This window comes from Eubalaena glacialis, chromosome 3 (genome assembly GCF_028564815.1).
Source record: "Eubalaena glacialis isolate mEubGla1 chromosome 3, mEubGla1.1.hap2.+ XY, whole genome shotgun sequence".
Classification (NCBI taxonomy): Eukaryota; Metazoa; Chordata; class Mammalia; order Artiodactyla; family Balaenidae; genus Eubalaena; species Eubalaena glacialis.
The window spans coordinates 188066520-188092312 of NC_083718.1; the positions used below are offsets into that span (position 1 = coordinate 188066520).

The window sequence follows — 25793 nt, forward strand, 5'->3', positions numbered from 1 at the left end:
CTGATGGGTAGAATCCCTTCTACTAGGTCAGCAGTCCCTTACTCTGAGGTGCAGGCTCACAAACTTCTGAAAAAGGATGGGGATGGTCTAGGATCACCCCTCTGGGATTCTCCTCCTCCTCCATCTGGGGTTCCAGCTGGCATCCCACCCTCTGCTAAGGGGTCGGGGAGGGAACCACCCAATTATCTGTTGAAAACCATGGACCCGCCCTTTTCCCTTCCCCCAAAGCACAAAGAGGGACTCCAAAGTGGCTGTGTATTTTAATAAACTTTCCTTTATTAGGTTACTGACTATTATCAACCATCATAAAATATCAACGGGAGTTTCAAAACTGTACAGGCCACAAGGCTCTGGGCTGAGAGGAAAGAAGGGTGGGGTCGAGGTTCAGGGAGCTGGGGGGCGGGAGGTGCAGAGAGATGACAAGGAGCCCGGTGATTTGTCCAGCGTCTGTGGGAGATGGCTGGGTCAAGGCGATAAGGCTGGGATCTGTATAAGTGAGACCCTCTCATGTGTAACATTCATCAGAACATGACCCACCCCGAAACAGGAGTGAGGAAAATCTTTAAAAGTCTTACAGGTTAGGTTCCCCCCACCCGCTGGGGGACATAAAACCTCCAAATAATAAGGGGGTAATTTACATTCCTCACCCAGTCTTGGCACCAATTTTGTGCTTTAAAAAATATACTCCACTGGAAGACCTTTTTTTTTTTTTTTAAAAGGTACCCTACAGCAGCTGTTTAAAACATAATTCTTACAGACAAATATATATGCATATATATTAAACATTTTAAACAAATAAAGTCATCTACTGTACCTGTACAGAAATGAACAGAAGGCAGATTCTAAGAGGGTCGACTTCAAGACATAAGAAACGGTGACTGTGGCGGCAGGTGCTGGGGTCTGCTACATGGGGGAGTTGTGCACGGGAGGGTGCGTCCCTCTCCTGCTGGCTGCCCGCCCCGACCCCCCTGCCCCACCTCACGGCTCTGGGGCACCGTGATGAACCCGGACAGGGGCACCCAGCGGAGACCTGCACTGGCTTCTAGGACATGCAACTCCGCTCTGGTCTCCCCCACCCCGCCCTGCCCCCGGCCTCTCAGGGGATGAAGACTCATGCATCCTCCCGTCTCGGTTCGGGTGGTCCTCAGGGAAGCTAGAGCTTCCGAGGATGCACGTGGCAAATCTCAGGTAGGAAAGCAAAAACAAAACCCAACCCACACCGAAAAACCCCACAGAAGACTAAAGAAATAAAACCACGTGCAAAGACGGGTGAGCCCTAGCGATGGGTGGCTGCCTGGAGAGATACGGGGAGCTGCCACTGCCCGTGCAGACGGGTCCCCCAAGGCACTCATATTGCACGTGAGGCTGATGTCCCCTCAGGGGCCCACTCGGGCACTCGGAGCAGAGCCCCCTGGAAACTGTAGGTCAAGGGACCCAAACAAAGACACCCCTGTGCCCACGTGGGGACACACGACAGACACGACCCAGCGAAAAGGCCAGGTGAGGCACACACACCCCAGGGAGGGGCAGGCGGAAGAAAAGCAACAGAACACTCCAGAGAGAGGTGACCCGAACAAGCTGTCCTTTCTAAATGGAATAAATAATGGCTTTTGTTATTGTTAAAAGAATAAATACAGGGTACAGGGGCACCGACAGCCAGGACTGATGCTGGGTGCTCACGTGCCCGGGGAAGGTCCAGGTTTGGTTTCTGCCTCGGTGGCCACGGTGAGCTTCTGACGTCCTGAGCTTCGTCCGGCGCGGCTGCCCCGCTGGGCGGGCACCGGCCCTCATCTAAGCACCTCTTAGCACCCCCGGGATCTACTCTCGGCGCCGTGGGACCCGGCAGGTGCGGGAGTACCCAGGCCACCCCGAGAGCAGATCGGAGCTCAGTGTAGGAGTTTATCCTCCGGGTCCTCTTCCCAGAAGGGGCGGTGATGCGGCATGCGGGGAACTTCTGCCAGTGTCCGGAAGGGGGACAGAGGGGCCCGTGTCCAGAGCAGTCTGTGTCCGGCGGGGCAGCCGGGGAGGCTGGGGAGGAAGAGCAGGACTTCCATGCCGCAGATGCCGGTCCGGGGCGCGGGGCGCGGCGGTGGCTCAGTGAGTTGGCACCGGGGTGGGTGGGGGCGGTCGTGCTGGCGGTCCCGGCTGTAGCATCACTGGTAGTGGAGGTAGGCCTTGAGGGAGGCGGGCAGTGGCAGCGCGTGGATCTCACCCAGGCGCTCCTTCCCCAGGGCCAGGCGCACCGAGCGGCGGCAGAGATCCATGAGCGGCAGGGGTTCAGCTGCGGAGACCGAGGAGAGACAGAGGACACTGGGTTAGCACAGCTCTAGGTGGTTCTAGAACAAACAACACTGACAACAGCAATAGCATCATTAATACTAGTTTTAACGCCCAGATTAGATGACTCCGGATTAACTCATTTTACATTTTATATGAATTATTAGTTGCTAACACGGAGAACTCACTGGACCAGGCCCCTTTGTAAGCCCTCATTTAATCCTCACAGTGGTTTATTATGAATGATTTGATAATCACAGGGAGATAGACCATGACCATCAGCCCCATTTTACCGATGAGGAAACTGAGGGACAGAATCCAAATAACTTGCCCAGGGCCACACCGCTGGTAGGACACGGAGCAAGCATTCCAAGCCAGGCCGTCCCTGCTCTAACCCATCAAACTAGAGGCCCCCTCAGTGCACGTCCATCCGGGGCACACAGGATGGACTCTCCCTGCACGCACCCCCAGCACCAGACCCCACGCAGACCTTTCGGAGGGGAATTGTGTCGTGTTAACCCAACCGCTCACGGGGACTGTTCTCCAGTCCCTCTTACAGCTGAGGGCGCTCAGGCGCAGAGAAAGAATTGCCAGGGCTACAGGCTGGGATCCAAATCCCGGCAGTCTGGGCCCAGCTCACGGCAGAGCTGCCTCAGGAATCTGGATTCGAGAAGGGCTTCTAGCTGCAGCCTGTAAGGGCACCTCTGTCCTTGTGTCCCGGAGGGCCTGGGGTCTAGCTTCCTGCAAGAGAGGCTCCGTGCAGCTCGCATCTCAGATAAATTCTCAGCTCCAGAAGGAACCGGAAAGTCATGCCCTCCAGGGCCCTGGAGGCTGCTGGGAGCATGGTGGGCCCTGCTCACCAGGACCTCCTGGAGCTGACTCCTCCTAGCTCTCGTACAGGTGAGCACACCGAAACAGCCTGGGGTCCCCCCACGGTGCCCTGGACAAAGAGGTGAAATGAGGGCATCTGTGGCCTCAACCACGGTCTCCCCCAACTCCTTTGTGAACAAAATAAAGGTCAGACCAAAAAACTGAGAAACCCCCCACCATTTCCCTTGAGATCCCATTCCACCAATAAAAAGTGGACGAAAGTTCTGTAATATTCACCAGTGTGTCTCAGAATATTAAAAATAACATTTAAAAATTCAGTTATTGGGAATTCCCTGGCGGTCCAGTGGTTAGGACTTGGTGCTTTCACCGCCGAGGGCTTGGGTTCAACCCCTGGTCGGGGAACTAAGATCCCGCAAGCCACATGGCTCAGCCATAAATAAATAAATAAAATAAAATAAAATAAAATAAAATAATTAAAATTCGGTGATTGAAGACCAAATCCTAAGGCTGGGGGCATTGGGGGAAATGAGGAGCGACTGAATAGGGGTTCCCTTTGGGGTGATGAAAGCATTCTAAGATGGCCTGCAGCGATGGCTACACAGCTGTGAGCATGCGGGAGACCACTGCATCATGCGCTTTAATGGGTGAAATGCACGGCATGTGAATTATATCGCAATAAAGCTGTCATTAAAAAAAAAAAAAATTACATCTTAGGCTTGATAGTGCATTTACTAAATTCCAGGCTTTAAAAGAAGACAAACAATGGCTCTTCATCTCCCATGGGCAGTCACAGGAGATGGGATGGAAGTAGTAAATGTTTTTCATGGAAAGCTTTGAAACGGGGCCTTCCCTGGAGGCAGGAGGATGAACTAAATGACCTTCCATCTTGTGGGTCAAGGATTCCACAGACCTGGTGGGTTGGGCTGGGATCCATCCTACCTGCCAGCCCGCAGAGACTTGGGTCTCCTTCACTGGACCTCGACCTGCCTCGGTGGCCCCAGATCTGGCCCCTCATTTTCACCCTGCACAGCAGCCTGACCTCGAGCAGATGGTTCCCTCCACCCAGGCCTCAGTTTCCCCAGCTGGAAGATGAAGGATGTGGACCAAAGGCTCCCCAGAGTCCTATGGGCTGAGCTCCTGAAGGCCAGCGACGCCTCACAGCAGCTCTCGGCCGGACCTGTGGTTGAGGAGTGAGTGGTCCTCTGAGCAATCGAGGGGGGGAATTCAGCTCCTCTCCTCCACTCAGAAGCTCTCCTCCATTCTCCTCCGGCACCTCCTCCCATGAGGATGTGGCTCAGCCCCCACTGGGAGGCAGAGGGGCTTCCCCTGGCGGCCAAAGGCACTTGAGAAAGCTTCAAGAGCCACTGCCTGTGGCCCGAGAGCCCTGCCGGGCTCGGGGAGGGAGGGCCGAGAGGGAGGTCCCATCACCACCTCTTGGCTAAATGGGTTTCGGGTCAACTCACCAACACCCTCAGGAAGAAACATTTCTAAACAGCAGGTCATTCCCACCCCACCCCCACTGATCTTGCGGGAGGCAAAACAGCAATGGCCAGGGTCATGGTCTGATCGCAGAGACCGCGCGTGAGGCTACAGAAACGGACATGGGCACAGTGCCAGGGAAAACGTCTGTCCCACAGATTTTGGTTGGTCGCTCACAGGACCCAGAAGGCCTCCCCGACGACCTCAGTCCTTTCGCCTGGGGGGCTGCAGGTTGTGCATCCGGCTCCATCCACGTGGCCGGTGCCCACCGCTCTTCCGCGGAGGCGCGAGGGGCCTCTGGCCGCCACGCCCACCTCTGGGAAGCCCAGGTGCCCGCTCCTGCGCATGGTTTATATGAATGAGAAGGGGTGGTGCTCAGGGACCAGAAAGCGAGGCCGGCGCTATTCCTGGGAGAAGGTCGAGCAGCTGGACGAGGCCACGCGCCCACGTCCATATCTCCAGGAGAAGCGGCCACCTGGTGGCCTGTTTGAACACGCACGGCCGGGGCCACCTCCCAGTTCTCGGAGAGACTGCAACCCAGCCGGAGCCCCAGAGCCCGGCACTGGGTCCAGTTCACAGGCTGTGAATGAACTTCGGGTCTGTGAGGTCAAGGATGAACGTCTCAAGCCCGGAAGTGCCCGGTTCAGCGACGTTCCCGCCCGCCGCCCTCACAGCTGCCGGGACTGGCCCTACGCTCCCTCCTGCAAGCAGCTTGCCATGAAAACGCTCCAGAAGTGTTTTCTAGAAAGTTGTGGGTGGAGGATGACCGTCCCGGGACCTGTGTGTATTTTCCCTTTACTTCAAGGCGTTTTTACAAAAAAGAAGCAAAAGAAAACACCAACCCCTTGTCTTTGCCAACTGGGGAAGGATGCCTGACACCCGGTCAGGTAACGTGGGCACGCTTGGTTCTCTGCCCCCCAGTTCTGAGAACGTGCTGCCCTCATGTGACCTCCCCCCCCCCAGAAGGAAGCCCCTGCAGGGCAGGGTGATCAGTCCCCCCGACGAGGAGCTCGCCCAGAGCCCAGCTGGAATGGGGGAAGGAAGGAGCCAGCGTCAGGTGTGGGCATCCCAGGAGGCTGGGAGGACACCAGGAGGAGGCCACCAAGGCAAAAAGCAGGAAAAGAGGTGGGCCTTCCCTGAACCCGCAATCATGACAAACCACACCAAATGTATCTGGGAGCCAAAAAAGGGGAGAATTTGAAAATGCTGAACTGCAGGGCAATGCTTCCTTAGTGGGAGGCGCCATTAAAAGCAGGAGGGAGCAGGGAGGGAGAACCCACGGGTCAGGGACTCTCCCTTGGGTGACGGCCAGTCTGTTGCTTGCAAATAGGCCTTTCCCTCCTGCATCTCCAGGGAGCGTGGTGGGCAGGCCTAGGGGCCTAGCTGGGCCCTGTCCCCCGCCTACAATGACCAGCGCTGCCCCTTCGCCCCAGAAAAGAGCAAGATGACACAGCAACCCCTCTGGTTGCAGGCTTAGCCCTGGAAGTCTTGAGCCCCTAGAAAGAGTCAGAAGGAGTAGCCTGTGATCAGAGGTGGTTGGACGGTGGTGGAGGTCACACAGGGACACGCTGCCTTTGCTCTGGCCTCGGCCAGCTCAGCCCATGGCCCCAGCACTGGGGCAGAGACTCTGCGGGGGAGGGTACACCTGGCGTCCCGGGGAAGGCGGGCTGGGAGGACAAAATGCCCAGCGCAGCACCCGGGGGGGAGGGGAGGGGGCCGGGCACAGGCCTCTGGTGACTCCGGATGACCCGCTCTGCAAACAGCTGCTCCCTGCTGAGGTCAGGACCTGGCGGCCCGGGGTGGGGTGGGGCTGGGCGGGGAAGGAGGGAGCAGACTTTCCAGACAACCCAGGGAGCACTAACAGGTCAGAATCACCTCCAAGACTGTGAGAGCAAAGCCCGGCCCAGGCCTGACACCAAGAAGACGTATCTGGTCAGACCTTCTGCCTGTCACGGGCTGCTCCCCCTGGGTGGACCCTGACATTCCTCCTTCCTCAGCTGCAGTGGAAAGCCAAGGAAACCCTCCTGGGCAGAGGACTTGGGCGTCCTTGACTTCACTCCACAGACACTCCACCATCTGAGCGCTGGGCTCTGTCTGTCACTGTCTCGTCTCCCCTGCAGGTGGTAGCACAGGGAGGGGGAGGTGCTGTGGGTGGAGTAGCACCGCCCCTCCCCCCCGCCACACCAAATTCAGGACCATCTGGAACCTCAGAATGTGATCTTATTAGAAACAGGGTCCTTGCAGATGTAATTGGTTAAGAAGAGGTCATACTGGAGCAGGATGGGCCCTGCCCTTATAAGAAGAGGACAGATACAGAGGAGGTCACGGGATGACAGAGGCAGGGACTGAGTGATGCGTCTACAAGCCAAGGCGTGCTGGCATGGGACGGACTCTCCTCCGAGCCCTCAGAAGGAACCGACCCTGCCCAAGCCTTGGTTTCAGACACCTGAACTGGCACAGAACACATTTCTGTTGCTTTAAGCTGCCCAGCTGGCGGTCGTCTGTTCCTGTGGCCTCAGGAAATGACCACACCACCCTCCTCTCCTCTCTACATCAGCCCCTCCCTCAGGCTTTTGAACCCACCCCATCCTGATGACCCTCATCAAGGTCACCAGTGATCACCTCATTGCCAAAGCTGATGGACAAGTCTCAGCCGTGAGTGTACTTGCCCTGGCATCACTGTGTCCTTCTTGAAGTATCCTTTCCTCACTGGGTGCTCAGGCCACTACTCTCCCCTCCAGCCCCATGGCTATTCCACCTCTCCTTCCCCATCGTCCACCCGGTGATGCGCCCCAGGGCTTGGCCACGGCCCTCTCCTCCTTTCTTTCCTTGGTGACCTCATCCAGGGGTTGCAGGTTTCAGCTCCATCCCCACTGACCAATGTCCTGGACCCTGTCTCCAGACCCGCAGAGCCACCAGGATGTGTCACTTCCCCGCATCCACGGGGAAGTGACACATCCACGGCACCCACCCTGGCCCTCACCCCCATCACCTCTCCCCCTGGACAACCGTCATGGCTCCTCCCTGACCTCCCGGCGGCCACTCTTGCCTCCACTGTCCATTTCTACACAGGAGTCAGAGTGACCCTTCTAGGACATGAGATCTAACATCCTGAGTGGCTGGGGATCCTGCCCCACCCTCACGGGGTTTCCCATCCGGATCCTCCAAAGTCAGCCAGCAGTGCAGACTGGGGCTCTTTCATGTCTGACCAGGAGCGGGGAGGCGAGAAGCCAAGGGGGCCCCGGCACTGCCTGGCATTATGGTGGGAAGAGAGGGGCATCTTCATCAGTAACCAAGAGTGTCGAGGGGGCCCAAGCCTCTGGGCACTTCCAGGTCCCCCCCGCCCCGGGTCCAGCTCAGGGGTAGCCTCTCGTAGTGTATGCCCATGCTACTCCTCTCCCCCTCAACCCCCTTTTAAGTTTCCCAAACAAGAAAAATTGCGAAAGCATCTGACCTCCCATCTTACGCAGAGCTGACAGGGCATCTACTGATCACGCCCGTCTGGGCCTCCAGGACTGTTTCCAGAGAACTGCGGCTGAGCCTTGTCCTGACTCGGCATGGGAACAGTTCTGCTTGCTCGTGCCCTGACTTGCCACGGGGGGAACAGGCCCCAGCCCCCTCCCAGCCACTCCGGGCTCTGTGTTCTGCCTTGGAGCTGGGCATGTAAACAGTGAAGTCGTGTGAACCCCCGGCACTGATGGCCTTGTTTCCGGAGGGGACAGGGTTGCCCTGTTCTTGTAGAGGCCAACAGTCTCAGAGGCCTGGCAACAAGGCAGCGGACCCAACAATTCACCCATGTGTCGGCACACAATGGGCATTAAACTCCCTGGGGCCGTGGTCACTCTCTGTTGGGAAGAGGGAGACAGAGCTGCAGGCAGGGTCCCCTGAGACCCTAGGTCCTGGGGCTTCCAATCCCTGCCCATCCCCACACAGGGCAGATGTGGCTGTGGACCTTCTACCCTGTCACCTGGAGAGACAAGACCCACAGCACTCGCCCTGCCGGTTCCCTAGACCAGGTCTGAGGTTACCTCCTCAGAGAGGTTACGTGCTGGATGCACACCTAGCCGCCCCTGCCAGGAGTCCCAGGACCTAGGGTGCTGGCTGCACAGGTGAGGAAATGCCCCGCCTGGCTGTGACAAAGCCACAGAGCCCTCCGTTTCCCAAACCAGGGCAGTGCTGCCACAGGTAGGCTATTTTCACACGTGGTCTGAGAAAGGCCACTCCCTTTTCCAAAGGGACAGGTGGAAATTGCCGCTGATTCAGCCTGTTTCTAATCCATGTTCTCCTCTCCAAAGGCCTCCTGACATCATAACTGAACAACCCCCCCGCAGGGGACTGTGTCCCAAAGGAGCCCACTCAGAAGCCTCCAGCACCAGGAAAGACCCTAAACCTGTCTAATGAATGAGAGGCCATTGGCTTTCATTTATGTGAGAGGCCCTAGTGCCCCCAAAGCTGCAAAACCCAGATCAATAATACGCTGGTTACTGTGCTAGAATGTGGTCAACTGCAGATCAAACCTGGAGGCAGGTCAACCAGAAACAAACCATGTTTATCAAAGACCATCCATCCACCCATCCATCCATCCACCCTTCCATCCATCCACCCTTCTATCCATCCACCCACCCATCCATTCACTCCTTTAGTCATCCATCCACTCATCCATCCACCCACCCATCCATCCATCCACCCATCCACCCATCCACCCATCCATCCATCCATCCATCCACCCTTCTATCCATCCACCCACCTATCCATCCATCCACCCACCTATCCATCCATCCATCCATCCATCCATCCATCCATCCATCCATCCATCCACCCACCTATCCAACCATCCATCCATCCATCCACCCTTCTATCCATCCACCCACCCATCCATTCACTCCTTTAGTCATCCATCCACCCACCCATCCATTCACTCCTTTAGTCATCCATCCACCCATCCATCCATCCACATATCCATCCATCCACCCACCTACCCATCCATCCACCCATCCATCCATCCACATATCCATCCATCCACCCACCTACCCATCCATCCATCCATCCATCCATCCACCCTTCTATCCATCCACCCACCCATTCATTCACTCCTTTAGTCATCCATCCACTCATCCATCCACCCACCCATCCATCCATCCATCCATCCATCCACCCATCCACCCATCCACCTATCCATCCATCCACCCTTCTATCCATCCACCCACCCACCCATTCACTCCTTTAGTCATCCACCCACCCATCCATCCATCCATCTATCCATCCATCCACCCACCTATCCATCCATCCATCCATCCATCCATCCATCCATCCATCCATCCATCCTTCTATCCATCCATCCACCCATCCATTCACTCCTTTAGTCATCCATCCACTCATCCATCCATCTATCCACCCATCCACCCACCTATCCATCCATCCACCCATCCATCCATCCATCTATCCATCCATCCACCCACCTATCCATCCATCCATCCATCCATCCATCCATCCATCCATCCATCCATCCTTCTATCCATCCATCCACCCATCCATTCACTCCTTTAGTCATCCATCCACTCATCCATCCATCTATCCACCCATCCACCCACCTATCCATCCATCCATCCATCCACCCACCCACGTATCCACCCATCCATCCATCCATTCGTCCACAAGATGCTGCCATGTAATCTGCAGACTCTGGCTAGAAATCCTCACTTAACCAGAGGTAGGCAAGAGTCGCCTCTGAGGATCTGAATGCTGGGATGTCTACTTAAAGACATTTAAATTTCAACAACTGTAAACTTCTAGCTGGGCCCAGCGAGGACCAAAGGGGACACAGGGAGTCCAGGGACACTGCCACCTCGGACAGAGCAGAGGACACTTACGGTCAAGTCCATTCAAGTAGCGCATGCGGATCTCACAGTGGCCCCAGACGGCACTCACTACGGGATAAAGTTTTTTGCCCTTGAGTCCCCGAAAAGCTACTCCCATGTACTGTCCATCCACAATGAAGCTCAGGGTCCCGTCATCCATATCCAGGGCCACGAGGAAGGAGTCAGGGACAATGAACGTCTCGTCCGGCTCCAGAAAGGCTGGGTACGTTTTGCTCGGCTGGTTTTTGCCGTCGTGGTAGAGCCGGTTGCGCCCCAAGTCCCAGCCCCAGGACTCGTGGTTATTCCCCACGAGTGTCGTGTACCCCACGGAGTGCAGGGGGGCGTCTGCCGTCGCCACCCCCACCACGGCGTGGGTGCCGCGCTGCCTCATGGCCCACGTGATCTGCCACACGTGCAGCCCCCGCGTGTACCCGACTTTGCCCCTGATGGCGTCTGTGCTCTGGGCCACCGGATGCCGGTGAAAGATCAGCTTGTCGTCCTCCTTCACAAAGACGTTGAGCGAGCGGTCATTGTTGTTCCAGGAGTGGAGAAGCTGGACGTCGTAGGACACGGGGGGCATGTCCAGCAGCAGGTCCAGGCGGGTGGGCTTGCAGTAGTCCAGACCCTGGAGCTCCTGCTTCAAGGGCCGGTACGTGGGGTCCCTCATGTCCACCGTCTTGATACCTCCAGTGACCTTCTGACCCATGTCGGCCTCCCGTTTCACCTGGTCACCAACGCCCAAGGCAAACTCATCAATGACGGGGCCTCTTCTCCAGTTTTCCAATCAGGCCTGGACGGCACTCCTAAGGGAGTTTGCTAGGCGGCCTCTGCCCGGTGTGGAGCATCTGGTACTGCCTAGTGGATGGAAGGAGAAACAGGAGGCCAAGTGAGCAGGAGGTGCGGAGAGAAGGGGAGAAATTAACTCGGTTCGTATCACGCCGGCACGTCCCAGCAGTCTGCCTTCCGGGCTCCTATCACACCGGATTCCGGGCAGGCCAGAGCCTCGGCACAGAGTGAAATTCCCTTCTGTCCCCGCAGCTAGGTTGGCATAAAGGAGGGAGGCCGTCCACCTGACGGTCTGCGTGGACAGGCGGACTTGGGGCGGGCACTACTCGTAACTGTGTCGGGTGCCCAGCCCGAGGCTCACCAAATACCTCATCACGGTTTCTCAGGGCAGAAGGCCAAGTTGGCCCGATGCCGACATCAGCCCAACGCAGTGGGCATCTCTCCTGGTCGAAGCAAGGGGAAGAAGCTGTTTGAGATGCCACCTCTCAGTCCCTCTCTCTTCCGGCACAGCCGCCTCCGAAGACGTACCACCGGTTCCCACTACGGAAGGGAACCCCAGTGCGCATAAAGCCCCTGATCAGCAGTCCCTGAGGCCGCAGCAACCCCCCAGCTGGCCCCGAGTCGGGTGAGCACAGAGGCTCTCACCCCCGGTAGCTCTGGACCAACTCATAGACGGCCACCCCTTCCCGCCCACACTCTTCAACTTGCAGCTAATGGTCGGCCCCTCAGGTCCCCACAGCCCATCTGGGGAGGAAGTCCCACTCCAAGATGCCTCACTCCTGCCCTGGCTACACCATCCCTTGGCTCCTTTAAGGGAAGTCGGAGCCTTGGGTTGGAGGAGAGATCTCAGTGCATCCGTCCGTCGTCCTCTGTGTCGGCAGCCCCAGGAGGAGGGGCTGAAATGTGCGATGGACAGGACTCTGGCCATCCCTGCCACGCCTGTCCCCGGTGTCCGCCTTGGAGAAGGGAAAATCACGAGCTACTTGGGTTTCCCGGGCCTCACTCAAGAGAGAAGGTGGTTCCCGCCATCAGGACCCCACCCCAGCCCCCGGCCCGCAGAAGGGACTCTTGGCTGCCTGGTTTGGGGGCGATGGGCTCCCAGGACTGACCAGACAAGGGAGCAGGCAGGCTCCTGGCTACATAAACATGACCAAACGGGGACACAGAGGAGCTGGGCGAGAGGCCATCGGCGCCTGGCTGCTGGAGAAGCATCACAGGGTCACTTGTTCCAAGGAGCACGATGGTGCCTGGGACAAGGAGAAAACAAAGGAGCCCAGTGTAGGGGCTGCAGTGGGTGTGTTGCTGTCCCACTGTGGCAGAAGACAGAGCGCCTGCCGGGGGATGAGGGCAGGGACCGGCTGCAGGAAATCTGGGAACCTGGGACCACTGGCCTCCCTGTCGGGCGCCCAGGCACCAGCAGGGCCAGGAGGAGGGGCGGGACCTGCGCGGGGCCGGACGCCGGTCTGCTCTCTGGCTGCCCTGGAGATGCCTTCCTCTCAGCTGGGAAGAGACCCCGTGAGACGCCGTCCTCAGGGTGGCCAGGGCCCCTGGAGACTGGCTCTCGGCAGACACCCGAGTGGGAGCCCTTGGCCCGGACCTCCTTACCTCAGTGGGCGGGTCACCCTTCTCGCCCTCCCCTCTGTGGTGTGGAACAAGAGGCTCCCTCGTGGGCACTGCTTCAGAGAGGGGCTGGGACCCCTCGTGTCAAATGTTTGCAAAGCAGTACAGAGCTGAGGGGTCCCTCGGCGGCCGGGAGACCACCCTGGTTCTGGAAAGTTCTGTGGATATGATGACCTCACGACCTAGAACTCCCAGGACAATCCCAATTTCAAGCTTTCAGTCCCATCAACTCTCAAGAGCCATCGAAACCTCCAGGACTCCCCCCAGGGCCCTGCTGAGCGGGCATCCGTGGCTCTGGGGCCTGATTACCAGGATGCGGAGAGCCTGGGTTTTGGTGTGGAAACGCGGTCCTGGTAACTGCAGAGACTGGCTGCTTGGCCTTCCCTGACCCCCCTCTTCCACGCCTCCCCAACAGCATCTTTCTGAGCCGGGGGAAAGCTGGTCCAAGGCAGATCTCAAAGTCAGAAGCACCCATCTCTGTCTGGATACCCACTCTGGCTGGTGCCCAGCAACCTCTCTGTGCAGGACCCCGTGGGGACACAGGTCAGCTCTCTGGGAGGACAAGGAGGGAATTAATATCTGAAGAGTTCATTTTACCGCTTCCTGGAGTGAAGCAGTCTGTCGCCGTCCTGTCGGCTGGCTCTGGCCTCACAGCAGGAAGGACCTCTCTCCCAGAATCTCATGGCACTGAAGATCCCACTCTACCCACGACCCATGGGAACAGGTGGGAAAACTGACGGGGAGGCTGGGGGTCGGGGGAGAGGAGACCCGGGGCAGGTGGGCTGTGTGCGAAGGGAAGGTGGTGGAGAAAAGTCCTGCCAACACGTTAATTTAAAATACTTGGAGAGAAATGGGTGGGAACGGAGAAGGACCACAGGGAGGTTGGGGACAAGTCAGAGGTTGGGGGGTGGAGGGTTGAAGGGGTGGCGGACGAGCAGGGAAGAGAGGGAGAGAGGGGCTCATGGGCCAGTAAATCTGGGCCTGTGCACACATATAACTCCTACTTCAGCTGGACCAGGCAGTAAACTCTGTCAAGGGCTAGCTAGTAAATGTTTTAGGCTTTGTGAGCCCAACAGTCTCTGTGCAACTACTCAACTCTGCCTGTAGCACGAGAGCAGCCACAGACAATGCATAAATAAGTGAGCCTGGCTGAGTTCCAATAAAACTTTATTTACAAGAACAGACCAGCAGGTATCGGCCAACCCCTGAGCCAGACTAAGGGCCCTACACAGGGATCACTGTAGTAGGAAAGCACAAGACAGAGGTGAAAAGGAATCTCGTGGCAGCAAGGTCAGTCCAGCCTCAGAACACGGGGTCAGAAAAGACAACGTAACCTCACAGTGACTTGTCGGCTGTCTGTCCAGGTGAGCTCCACCAGCTTCTTCCCTTTCTGAGATTCTACCTCCTGGTTGCCAAGCAGGTTTACTTACATGGCCCTTGTGTTAATCTCCTACCCTCCTGGTCCCCCATGTTGGGAACCATCCAAGGGGGGGAGCCCTTCTGGCCCCTGGACCATGTGACCTTGAGCAGAGGGGGGTCCCTGGGAGGAAGAGGCTGGGGAGAGGGGGCGGAGAGGGCAGGCAAAGATGCCTGCAGCATCTCGGGACCACTCCCGCACGAGGGCACCCTGAGGCCTAGCCAGGGACGTGAGCCACCCCTTCTGCTGTTCCTGGGCCATCCTGCCATCTGAGTCACCTCCTAGGTGGTCAATCACTGTGGCAACCCTAGGGCTACTCTTGACTCACCTGTCACCTGCCCAACCCCACCCTGTGTCCAGGCCAACACCTCCCGCTGTCCATACACAGCCACCTCCTTGCCACGCAAGGCCACTAAAGCCATCCAGCTGTCCTCCACTTTCCGTCTACTTCCAAATGTGGCCGCGGAGGTCCACTAGCCCTCTTTCTGGGGACTGTGGCCTGGCAGTGCGCTCCCCTCCAGGCTCCACCCCAACCTCACCACCTGACCCTGCATCATTCCTCCAACAGCCCTGCGCCCCCAGCTTCCGATCCTCGGCCTTCCCTGCCTAGGGTTCGTCCTGAGCTTTTCTGAGCCTCAGTTTGCTCCTCTGTAAGATGGGTGTCCCACGCTTACCTAAGACTCAGCTGAGACAATGTTCCCAAGAGGACCTGGAAAACTGGCATTTTCACTTTTTTGTTTTTATTTTTAGACCGTGCTCCGTACACTGAATGAAGATCACTGTTAGCCATCTTCTTGGTCACCATACCTGGTCCTACAGATGGACGCTGTCTTTGGGCCAGACCCAAGTGCTTGGAATGCTGAGCTAGAGCAGATCAAGTTTAAGGTCCTTTCTAAGCTGGGGCCAGCAAATAAGGGGCCAGATGATAAATATTCTAGGCTTTCTAGACAATATGTAAGTGAATGGGCATGGCTATGTTCCAATAAAACTTTATTTATAAAAACAGACAGTGGGACCGGATTTGGCCCAGGGGCCATAGCTTACTGATCCCTGTTCTAAACCCAAGCAAAACTGCTGACACTCTCGCTAAAATACCTGGACATGAAGGTCGGGGGGTGGGAGCAGGGGGGAGGGGAAGTGGGTTACATCACCCAAAGGTGCCAAGTGATGGAGATGCTGTTTTGGCCTGTGCAGATCCCGTTAATGCCGGGCCAAGGCGGGAGTCCCCGGTGGGCACCAAACTTCAGGTAGGAAGTGGGAGAAGCAGTACAGGCCCCGGCTCCGGGACCAGCCCCCTTTCCTGCGTCTGAGACATAAATGCAGATGTCCAGGCTTTGCAGGGCCTAGAGTTGCTACAGGAGTGTCAGGGCCTGGGCTGGCTCAGCAGGTCCTTGGTGAGTCCCCAGAAGGTGGGAGGACCCAGCGCTCATCCCCACCCGGGAGAAGCAAAGCCACAGAGGGGGCGGAGGGGGTGGCCGTGTATTGCCCTGCGGGGCTGGAAGAGAGAAGTGGGGGACAGAGGTGGCCTTGTTGCTGCCACCACTCCCCGCCAGTCACACGCAGACACACATACACACACACACACACGTGTGTGTGTGCGCACTCAGAGCTCCAGCAGCTGTGGTGGCATCAGGGCTAAGGAGCAGGAGGGAGGCGAGGAGGTCCAGGCAGCGCCATGGCCAGTGGTCCCCACTCCCCTTCAGTGCCTTGATGGCAGTGCTCTTTCCCAGAAAGCATTACACATTAGCTACGTGTTCCTAAGATCACATCCGCCCGTTCCTCCTCACGGCTGCCTCAAGCCAACCCTCAGACAACAAAGTCCTGCCCCCCAACCTCTGATCGCCCCAATAAGACACTGTTCTCACTGTCCTCAGTCCCTGAGGCTGCAGGGACAGGTTGCTGCAAACAAGGTTCCAGCCCCTGGTGCTTCCCAAAGACCGATGCCATACCCAGAAAGGGGTGAGGAGAGACACCAGCATGCCCCGGGCTCCGGCGGGACAGGGGGCTGTCGTGCTTGGTGGGCGGGTCGTTACCCTCGTCAAATACAGCAGCATGAGTATCTCAACCAGGACCAAGAATACGTGTGTACAAATGAGTAACACACACACACACACACCCTAGAAGCTTGGCAAGGCTTCTCGGATTTTGCATTTACTTTCAATAGAGTGAATGAGATCAAAAGCTCCGGGACAGAGGGGGAGGGACGTCTGCGAAGCCCTATGGCTTGACTTGGCTGGACACTTTCCGCGTACCGAGAACCCCCTTCTCCCCCAACGCCACACACATCATCCTCACTGGGTCAGAGGTCAGTTCATGGTTCACTGTGAAAAGGGATGCCACTTGGACCCTCTAACGGGCAAAAGCCTTCCATGCAGTGTCCCCAAGAATCCACCAGAGCCACCCGTCCACAATGGAATTCTAAGCGGATGAACCTCCTTCCGCGGCTGCCGCCGGCAGCCCCTTAAGTGCTCTCTGCTCAGGGTCCGGGGACCCGTGCTCCTACCCCAAAGCCCCGCTTCAGAGAGGGTTTGCTGGGGACCACAGCTCTCCACAGGAAGGAAGACCAAAGCCTCACAAACCACCTTCCCTCTAGTTTCTTGGGCTCCTCCAGGTGGCCTCTCTGTGCCCTCGGAGGGAGGGACAACCAGATCCAGAATTAGTAGACGTGCAGGGCAGGAAGCCCAGGATTGGAGAGTGAACCCCAGAGGGTGGGGAGGAGTAAGAAACACCCCCGAAGCGCACTGTTTGCCGGTCTGAACAGTGGGCTGGGTGAAGGGCACCCAGCCTTTAATGACCTAAGGCAGTGATTCTCTCTGAAGGGGGAGGGAAGGGTATGCTCATATCCGTGTCTCCTGGGCACATGTGGTGGAGAACTCCTGTTGGATACACCCACGGCTTTCACTATGCAAGTCACAGGGAAAAGTGATGCTGGCAGAGTTCTATGGGTGACGGGGGACCAGCGAGCCTTGTGGGATGCACAGGGTTAACAAAGGTTAAGGGGAACTGGAAAGGATGTTGGGAAAAGGCCATTTGTGTACAGGTGTGGGCGTGTATCCCAGAGAGACCCCAAGTGGGACACGCTTCTCGGTGTGCAGGTGCCATGTGGCAGTCCCCATCCGGGTGTAAAATACGCCGCAATCACCCACCGACCAACTTTCCAGGGGTCTGGTCTACAAAACCCTACAGCCCTGCCCAGGGACATGTGGGCAAAGATGCTCACTGCACCATGAACTCCAGCAGCCTTGGAGAGAGGGAGGTAGCCCCTCAGATGTGCTGATTTAACACAAAATATAACACGACGTTGTTAGATTTTAAAAAGCAAATCGGAGAACACCATGCAGAGCACGATCCCATGTCTGTAAGAACAGAATTTTTAAAAGATGCTATCTGTGCACGTTTGTCTGTAGGCATAGAGAAAGGTTTAGAAGGATAAACACCAAACCTTCCACAACGGTTAGTCCTGGAGGGTGGGGCGGGAGGAAAGATGCGTTCACTTTAAGGACTTTTTGAATTGAAAAAAAATTTTTTAATGCATGTATTCCCTTTTGCAATGAAAATAATGTTTAAACAAAGAAAAAAGAATAAAAAGGCTGCAAAATACTGATTGAACGCACTACAGTCACAAGCACAAGTTGTCCCCAGAGCAATTGTTCCTACAGGCTCTCCGCGTGTGTCACTTCTTATAAAGCAAGCACAGGATAAATGTTTAATTTACCCAGGAAGATACACATGGAGACAGTAGGGCATTTAAAATAAAAGGACGAGAATTCCCAGCTACAGCTCTGGGGCCATCCCCAAAGGGGACAGTATTTCTATAACGAGTTCTCCTAAGACTTCTAATTACACTGTTTCCACATCACAAATTTTAATTTTCCCAGCAAAAAGGGGGTAGCTCTCTGTCTCCGTGGGCCCCAAGCAAGAAAAGAACTGCTCCGTGCTCAGACGGGAAACCCAGCCCTGGCAGCTGTATGTGGTTCTGTGTCCCGCCAAGGCCAGGAGGGGAGGTGAGGACGGAGGACCTCGGCAGGGGTGGGGCGGGGGGAGCAGAGGCTGGAGGGGGCAAGAATGCCAACCTTGGCTCAGCTGGGACAGCTCACTCAGCACCTGCCCGTAACTTGACGCTGTCCCTTCAATTAAGGCCACAGCTCCGCAGTTCCGCCTTCCAAAAAAGCACGTTCGGATCAATTGGCCCTGGAACTACTAAAAATTATCCTTTTGTTTTGTTGTTAAAAAAAAAAAAAAAAAAAAGGTTTGTTGAACGAGCAATACCCTCTGTTGGAGACACGTCCAAGGTGACCGGTGACAAATGGATGGAACAGGGGTGGGGGAGCAGGGGACACACAGAGGCGGCCACTGAGGAGCGGCAGACGTACACTCACCCCCTTTCAGCTCAGTTCCCCCTCAGTGCGTCTGACTGACCCCAGAACAGTAAAACCATTGTTTCGACCCAAGATGGGGAAAGAATAAAATTCAGGATGTGGAACAAGGTGACCTATTTATAAAGCCTCCTTTCACCTGCAGATCAAATAAGCTCCCTCCCTCCGCCTCCCCACCTCACACATCGCTGGTTGCAGCCCAGGGTTTTGCAAGAGAAGCAGGCCCGAGCGATAGGTTATTAGATCCGGATGCAACTTCTGCAGCCTGCATATTAGGGTTCTATGCTTCATCAGCCGGGGCTCCGCAACACATTTCGGTGGTGGGAGCGCCCAGGGTGGGCGTGCTCCGTGCAGCCTGGCCACGGAGCCCCGGCCAAGGTGCCACCAACCAGAGGACAAGAGCCATGGGGTTGCCCTAACCCTACCCCATCCCTTGAGGAGGGATGCCCGGGAAGACCCAGGAAAGCTGTCTTCTTGCTCAAGCAGGGATGTAAAAGTCAGTGTCTGCCCCTAGAATCAACCAAAAGTACTGGCCTTTCTGGAAAGTTCTGAAAAGTGATTCTGGAGAGAAAATCCCACACGGGCCGGAGCTCTAGCCTCTGACTTCAAAAGACCAAAAAATGCACCTGCCGTAAACACCTACGGAAGGACCCAGATTACTCACGGCACTTTCAGAAAGGGCTCGAATCAGTTGAGCCTTGTCCCTGGGAAATAGCATCAACATTCATTCAGAGACTAAAAATTAAAAAAAAAAAAGTCACGGCTGCAGCCGAGTCAAGGTTATAACGGCAACGGCCTGTGCTTTGTTCAGATGAGAAGCTCTGCTCTTTGGAGGGAGCTGAGTGACACACAATGACACACAGCGACCTTCTGAGACAGCAGCAGATGTGCCTTCGAGCGGCAGCGGGAACGAAGTCTAGATGGTGACCCCCAACCTCGCTCAGGCTGGGTGGCCCATCACACTGGGCCTGCCTGGTCCATGCAGGAGCTGGGGGGCCCCGTGGAAGGGGGCAGGAAGGCAGCACGGAGGACAGTGCCATGGCCACCTCTGAGGGAGAGCCCATGGGTGCCCAAGGGGAAAGGCTCAGGGATGCAGGTGCTTCCTCACCCCACCTGGCTGGTGGCAGAAGCCTACAATCCCCGGGTGGCCTGGTGGCCCCAGTGAGCTCACTCCGGTCCCGAGAAAAGTGGGGCTCACCTTCCCCGAGGTGGGCGCCTGGAGAAGGCTCCACAGGGAAACAAGGGTCCTCTCTGGAGGCCCTGGTCTCCCCCAGGATGCTCGCTCACCCGCTCACTCCACCAGCCGCTGGCCTCCATCAAGGGTCCCTGGAACAAAGTCTGGCCACGCCCAGGCTTTAGGGCCTGGAGGCCTGAGTGGGAGCAGGTGACACTCTGGCCTCTTTCAGCGGAATGTGCCAACTGGGAAAGGTCACCTCTGAGAGTGGTCATGTGGGTCACCCCACATCCCTTCAGGAAGAATGAGAAGGAGGGAGGCCAGGGAGACACGTAAGGCCGCAAGAGGAATCAGTTCACAGAGAGGTAGAGGGGCCCGGGTCCCCTTATCCCACCCGGCAGACCCAGGTGATGCTCTCAAACCACGCGGGGGTGTAAAAGGAGGGGCAAGGGCAGCATTCAGGGTAGCTAAGGCACTCAACACAGCATCGGGTGTACACAGTAGGTGCTTAATACATGCTGCTCCCTGCCCCCTCCTGCCTCCTTTTAACATGAGGAGATAAAAAAAAGGATGGAATCTTGAATGCCAAGTGCAAGAGTGCCAAATGCCAAATGCCAAGTGCACTCAGCCAGGGAACACCAAGACAGGTGCGAGTTAAGGCCTCACAGGGTGGCCCAAGGAGCCCAGTCCCATGGTGTGAGACCACCGCTCCAGCAAAGCCACCTGTGGTCGTACAACCTCTCAAACCCCATTAAATAACGTAAACCCTTTAGGTCAAGAGCAGGGGCAGAAGTCCCGTAAAACGTCTACAGTGGGGAGAGGCCGTAGGGATGCTCTGTTGCAAACAGGTTCACAGGAGTGGTTCTCAAAGTGGGGTCCCCGGATCAGCAGATCAGCATCACCCGTTAGAGACGCAAAGGCTTGGGCCCCAGCCCTCACCTCCTGAATCAGGGACGCTGAGGGTGGGGTCCAGCAGTCTGCATACTAATGAACCCTCCAGGGCATTAGGACACTGCTGGTTTAAAGGAATTATAGCTCAACATTTTGGAATCTCAAATCCACATTAAGTGAGAACTGACAGGCTTGGATTGATGACCACGATTTAAAAAAATTTCTTGTTCTATCTTGATTTGAAATATTTCAAATGTTATACATGCTCATAAGAAATCTCAAAGAAATGTATACAGTATAAATTAAAAGTGTCCCCCTCCCAATCAAGTGCAGATACAGGGACCGTCCACTTATAGCAAAGGATCACACCACACACACTTTTTCCAAGCCGTAATATATTAGCTCCTACATCAATTTTATGCGTTAGTAGCTGCATAATATTCCATTATCACAATTTTGGTAACTTTCCCTTATAGAAGGACATCTGGGTTGTTCGACTGTAATCATGGTCGTGTGTGGGAGGTTAAGAATTTCTCCCTAACAGGCTGGCCTTAGAGCCGTTTCTTTTCTTTTTCTTTTTTTTGGCCACGCCGTGTGGCTTGCGGGATCTTAGTTCCCCGACCAAGGATTGAACGCATGTCCCCTGCAACGGAAGCATGGTCCCAACCACTGGACCACCGGGGAAGTCCCGTGTTTCTTTTCATTTTCACAGCCACCTCTCCTCTCATCACCCTCAAAATCTTGGGCCCTCAGAACCCCCCACCCCACTGTCCATTTTTCGAAGAAGAAAATCACATGTGAAAGTAACCTACCAAAAGGCTTCCCGATCTTGGAACTGACCGTGGGGTCTGAAGGCGCTCAGGAGTTTCTGCGCAACTAGCTGGGCTGAAGGTTTGTCAACTGGACCTTGAAGGGACCACAGCCAATGAACTTGGACAGGATTCTAAAAGGAATGGGGCAGTGTGTCTCCTAGTGCAACCTAATCACCATATCCTGGGTGGGATTTCACGGAACTCAACAGGATGCCAAGGGAGAGTTAAATCCCTGGGCCTCACAGGCCGGTTGGTGAAAAAAGGACTTAAATATCCTTTAAAGCCACAATAGCCTGCAGGAACTTCCTCTTTTAGGTTGCTGGTCTTCCTCCTCCAATCCTGTCAACCTGGAAAGTCCTGAACACCGGGGCTGATAACTCGACAAGGCGGGGAGGAGGGGGCTCAGCAAGCCCACAGGTGGTGGATAAATTCACCCTGAACCTCCAGGCAAGTGGAAGGGTCCGGGTGCTAGATTCCCACGGCACCAGCTGGTCACGTGGGGGTGATGCGAGGAGGCAGGAAGGGGGCTCCCCAGCTACATCTATGGAGATGGACACAGCCATCCAAGATGCTAGCTGAAAGGATCACTCTTTGAGAGGCACGGAAAAAGGTTTGCTATCTTAAGTAAAAGGAAGGACACAGCTGTATCTGCCCTAAGAGTAAAATCTAGAAAAAATTATACAGGCACATGCAGCAAAAGAGATGAAAAGGAAGGTGGAAGCATGATGTTTCTCTGTTTAGAGTGATGAGCTTATGGGTTTCCCTTTCTTTCACATTTCCTTACTGTTGTCCTATTGCTGTTACAAAACCATAAATGGACGAATCCAAATGTCGATCAATGCACGATTGGATAAACCAATTGTGGAATATATATTCAATGGAATATCATTCAGCCATAAACAAGAATAGAGGACTGACACCTGCCATAACATGGATGAACCTCCAGCCCTTTATGCTGGTGAAAGAAGGCAGATACAAAAGGTCACATAGTGACGCTCCCGCTTCTATGAAATAGCCAGAATACGTAAACCCATAGAGACAGAAAGCAGATTGGTGGTTGCCAGGGAAGGGGGAATGGGGAGTGACGGCTAATGGGTCAGGGTCTCTCTTGCAGGGGATGAAAACATTTTAGAACTGGATGGAGGTGGTGGCCGCATGACATCGTGAAATGTACTATATGCCACAGAACCGTCCTCTTTAAAACGGTCACTGTTATGTGAATTTCGCAACAAATAAAAAAAACATAAATGGATGAAAGCCATGCACTTCTCCAAAATCCACACGGCAGGAGGCAAGTGTGGAAAGGGGCTGCAGAGCAGAGAGGAGCTCAGAGCTTGCAGAGACCTGGCGGGCAGAGCCAGGCCCGTCAGCCAGGGTTACGCACGGGTACACAGCTAACGATATTCATATGTGGGGAGCGTGGAGCCTTCTAGAGCTGAGTTCTCTGCTCCCCGCCCCGCCCCCCTTGTCTTTCCTCCGAAAGAAAAAGCGCGGAGCTGTGGTTTGGCAACCCCGCTGCCTTGAGACAGCACCTGTAGATCGAGTTTCTCTGGAGGAATCCGGAATGCGGGCCTGCATCCTCAAGTCTGCACCCGAAACGTGGTGCAGGCAGAGACTGACCAACACGTGTACAGCTGCCGCTGGTCTGAGAATGAGGATGCGCAAGAGCCGAGGTCACGGGGGACCCCTCGTCCACACACCCCCGACTCTGGGTACAAGGCAGCGCTAGGATTCCCAGGTCCCAGCTTTTTCACAGAGCAGGTCAACACCCCGAGGCCAAACTGGCAAAGGCCGCGCACTCTGTGTGTTATCAGGAAACCATCCCAGCCGCTCAGCCCCTGCTCACTCCCTCTGTCGGTGCCCGTCTGCCAGCTAAGACGCCACACCACGGGGCTCTGGCTCAGGCCAGCCGGGCCCCAGGCTAACGCACAGTGTGACCGGACCTGCTGCCATATGCAAACCTGTTCTAATGGGTGGAGTTTCTGTGTTCTCGTGAGGATCGTCGCTCAAGACCTGGAGAGACCCCAGCTTCTCATGCCAGGTGCTACCATCTCCCACAGACCCCTTCTGGCCAGACTTGCTCTTGGAAAACACGGAAAGTGGGCCCCAAAGGGCCATGCTCAAGGCCTATGTGTATACAGTAGGTGCTCATAAATACCTGAGTTGTTTACTTACCCGTCCCACAAGCACCTGCTAAACCCCAGTCAGGGAGCATGGGCTTCCCGAGATCCTTTCTTTGTTCCTTAGTCCCCGAGAACCTCAATAAAGTGGATGATTCAAAACTGTGGGCCACAGATGGTCGGTGTCTGGGAAAGTAGGAGAATGTTCCACCTACGCTCCCAGAAAGCATCTTCCCCAGGTGGAAACCGGCAAAAACTGACAAAACCTACAAGATAGACACCTGCAGAAGTGATCCAATCTGAGAGGTGGTCTGTAAATGTTCAGCTGATGAGTGTTTGGAAAACAGCCAAGTCCAAATAAGGTGATTTAGGCCTGGAATTCATTCCAAAAATATTTATTAGGCACCTACTATATACCTTATGCACATACATACTCTATAGGTAGAAATCGTTGCCCCCATGGAGCTTACAGTCTAGTGGGGGAGACATACAGCCATCGTAACAATCACTTGAACAATCAATGCAAGCTTCAGGGCAGAGATTCTTATCTGTGTGTTCACGGTGGGAGCCCCCATGCCTAGAATGTTGCCTGGAACAAAGCAGGTGCTCAAGAAACAAGCGTTGACTGAATGAATATCTAACATAGGGCCAGGTAATAAGCGTTAAAGAAAAGTGAAGCAGAGTAGTGAGGACAGAGCAAGGGATGGGAGAAGGTGGTGAGGGAAGGCTTCTCTGATAGTGATACATGGACAGAGACCTGGGGGAAGGGGAGGAGAAAAGCATGTGACTATTCAAAGGGAAGTGTGTTCTGGGCAGAGGGAACAGGACGTGCAAAGGCCCTGAGGTCTGAGCATGCGTGGCATGGCGGGGGAAAAACAGAGATGCGGTATGGCCAGAGCAGAGAGAGGAAGAGGCTGAGGAGACAGTGCAAGGTGTGCAGAGGGCAGGCACACCAGGCCTTGAGGGCCACAAAGAAGGACTTTGGATTTTGTCTTCAGTGTGACAAGAAACCGGCAGAGGGCTTTGTGCAGGCAGAGGGCGCAGTGCTTCCCTTCTAACAGAATTTCTCTTAGCTGCTGTGTTGAGAAGAGGCTGTTGACAGCTGGAGACCAGCTAGGGAGTCAATGCAAGGATGCAGCTTGGACCAGGGGGTGAGATCCTGGGAAGTGGTAGGATCCAGCATGTAACCCGAACCAGCTATAATCCCATAGGTGAGATCATACCTTGCCTAAGCAAAGGACTGCTTAAGCTTAAAAGGTGGCGGTGAGTGAGGACACAGACACAGAGCCCGGGAAGATGGCGGCTTGATCCATGGACCAAGGACTCCAGCTCTTGTTCCATCTACCCCTGTGACAACAGGGATATCGGGCTACAAAGCTTGAGGCGCAAATCCTGAGGGCCTCTTGCCCGTTCCCCTGAGCTCCAGTTCAGTGCCTCCCATTTGCCCCTTTCAGAGGCAAACGTAAATCTTCAGTACACTGAGTGTCCCACCTCAGGTTTATACATCAGTCTCTTGTGAGTTTGGTAGATATCTCTAAACTGTATCAATATTGGATGCACTGGGGGAAGTCCAGTTCTTGAACCTGCAAAATGTAGATGGGCCATCATGACCCCAAGGGCCCAGTCCATCCCTTTGGGATCCTCATCTGAGTAGCCCTGAGGCCCCTATCCAAGACTTCTTGGAACTGAAACACAGTGGATCAAGGAGAAGATGGAGAAGACTGCAGTCTGGGGTTGGGCTGCCTGGGCTTAACCTTCAGCTCCACAAGCTGGGCGACCTTGGGCAAGTGCTCCAACCTCTCTGAGCCTCAGGTTCCTCATCCATTGAAATGGGGACGATGACTGTTCAACCCTACTGGTTTGCTTTAAGGATTAAGTGAGGATCCCATGAAAAGCTTAGCACTTAATAAAGAGCCAACACTGGCCATGTATTTGTAGTTTAGTGGTCTGAGGAGAAGGAAGGGAGGGAGGGAGGAAGGGAGGGAGGGAGGGCTTCTTGAGAAGGCGTCTCCGGTAGCTCCCCAACGGTAGAAAGTAGCCATGCAAATCCTGACACCCATTCCCCACTGCAAACTCAGCAATCTCCCAGAGAACGGCCACCTCGGGGTGTCCGTGACCCAGCTCTGCGGCTGCCTCTCGCCGTCTCAGGCTC

At 55.4% G+C, this 25793-nt stretch overlaps 1 protein-coding gene across 4 annotated transcripts in view; it reads right to left on the reverse strand.

Moving 5' to 3' along the window:
* Positions 1–252: 252 nt before the first annotated feature.
* SPSB1 (splA/ryanodine receptor domain and SOCS box containing 1) overlaps positions 253–25793 on the reverse strand; it is a 68971-nt gene continuing 43430 nt past the window's right edge. For 3 of the 4 annotated variants that reach the window (XM_061185012.1, XM_061185015.1, XM_061185014.1), the window contains exons 2-3: positions 10458–11300; positions 253–2281 (exon numbers count right to left, since the gene is read on the reverse strand). In XM_061185012.1, the coding sequence (XP_061040995.1) occupies positions 2154–2281; positions 10458–11151 (822 nt within the window). In that variant the 5' untranslated portion in view covers positions 11152–11300 and the 3' untranslated portion in view covers positions 253–2153. Of the gene's footprint in view, positions 2282–10457; positions 11301–12340; positions 12479–13160; positions 13196–25793 lie in introns of those variants that run through there. The other variant, XM_061185013.1, reaches the window with a different exon arrangement.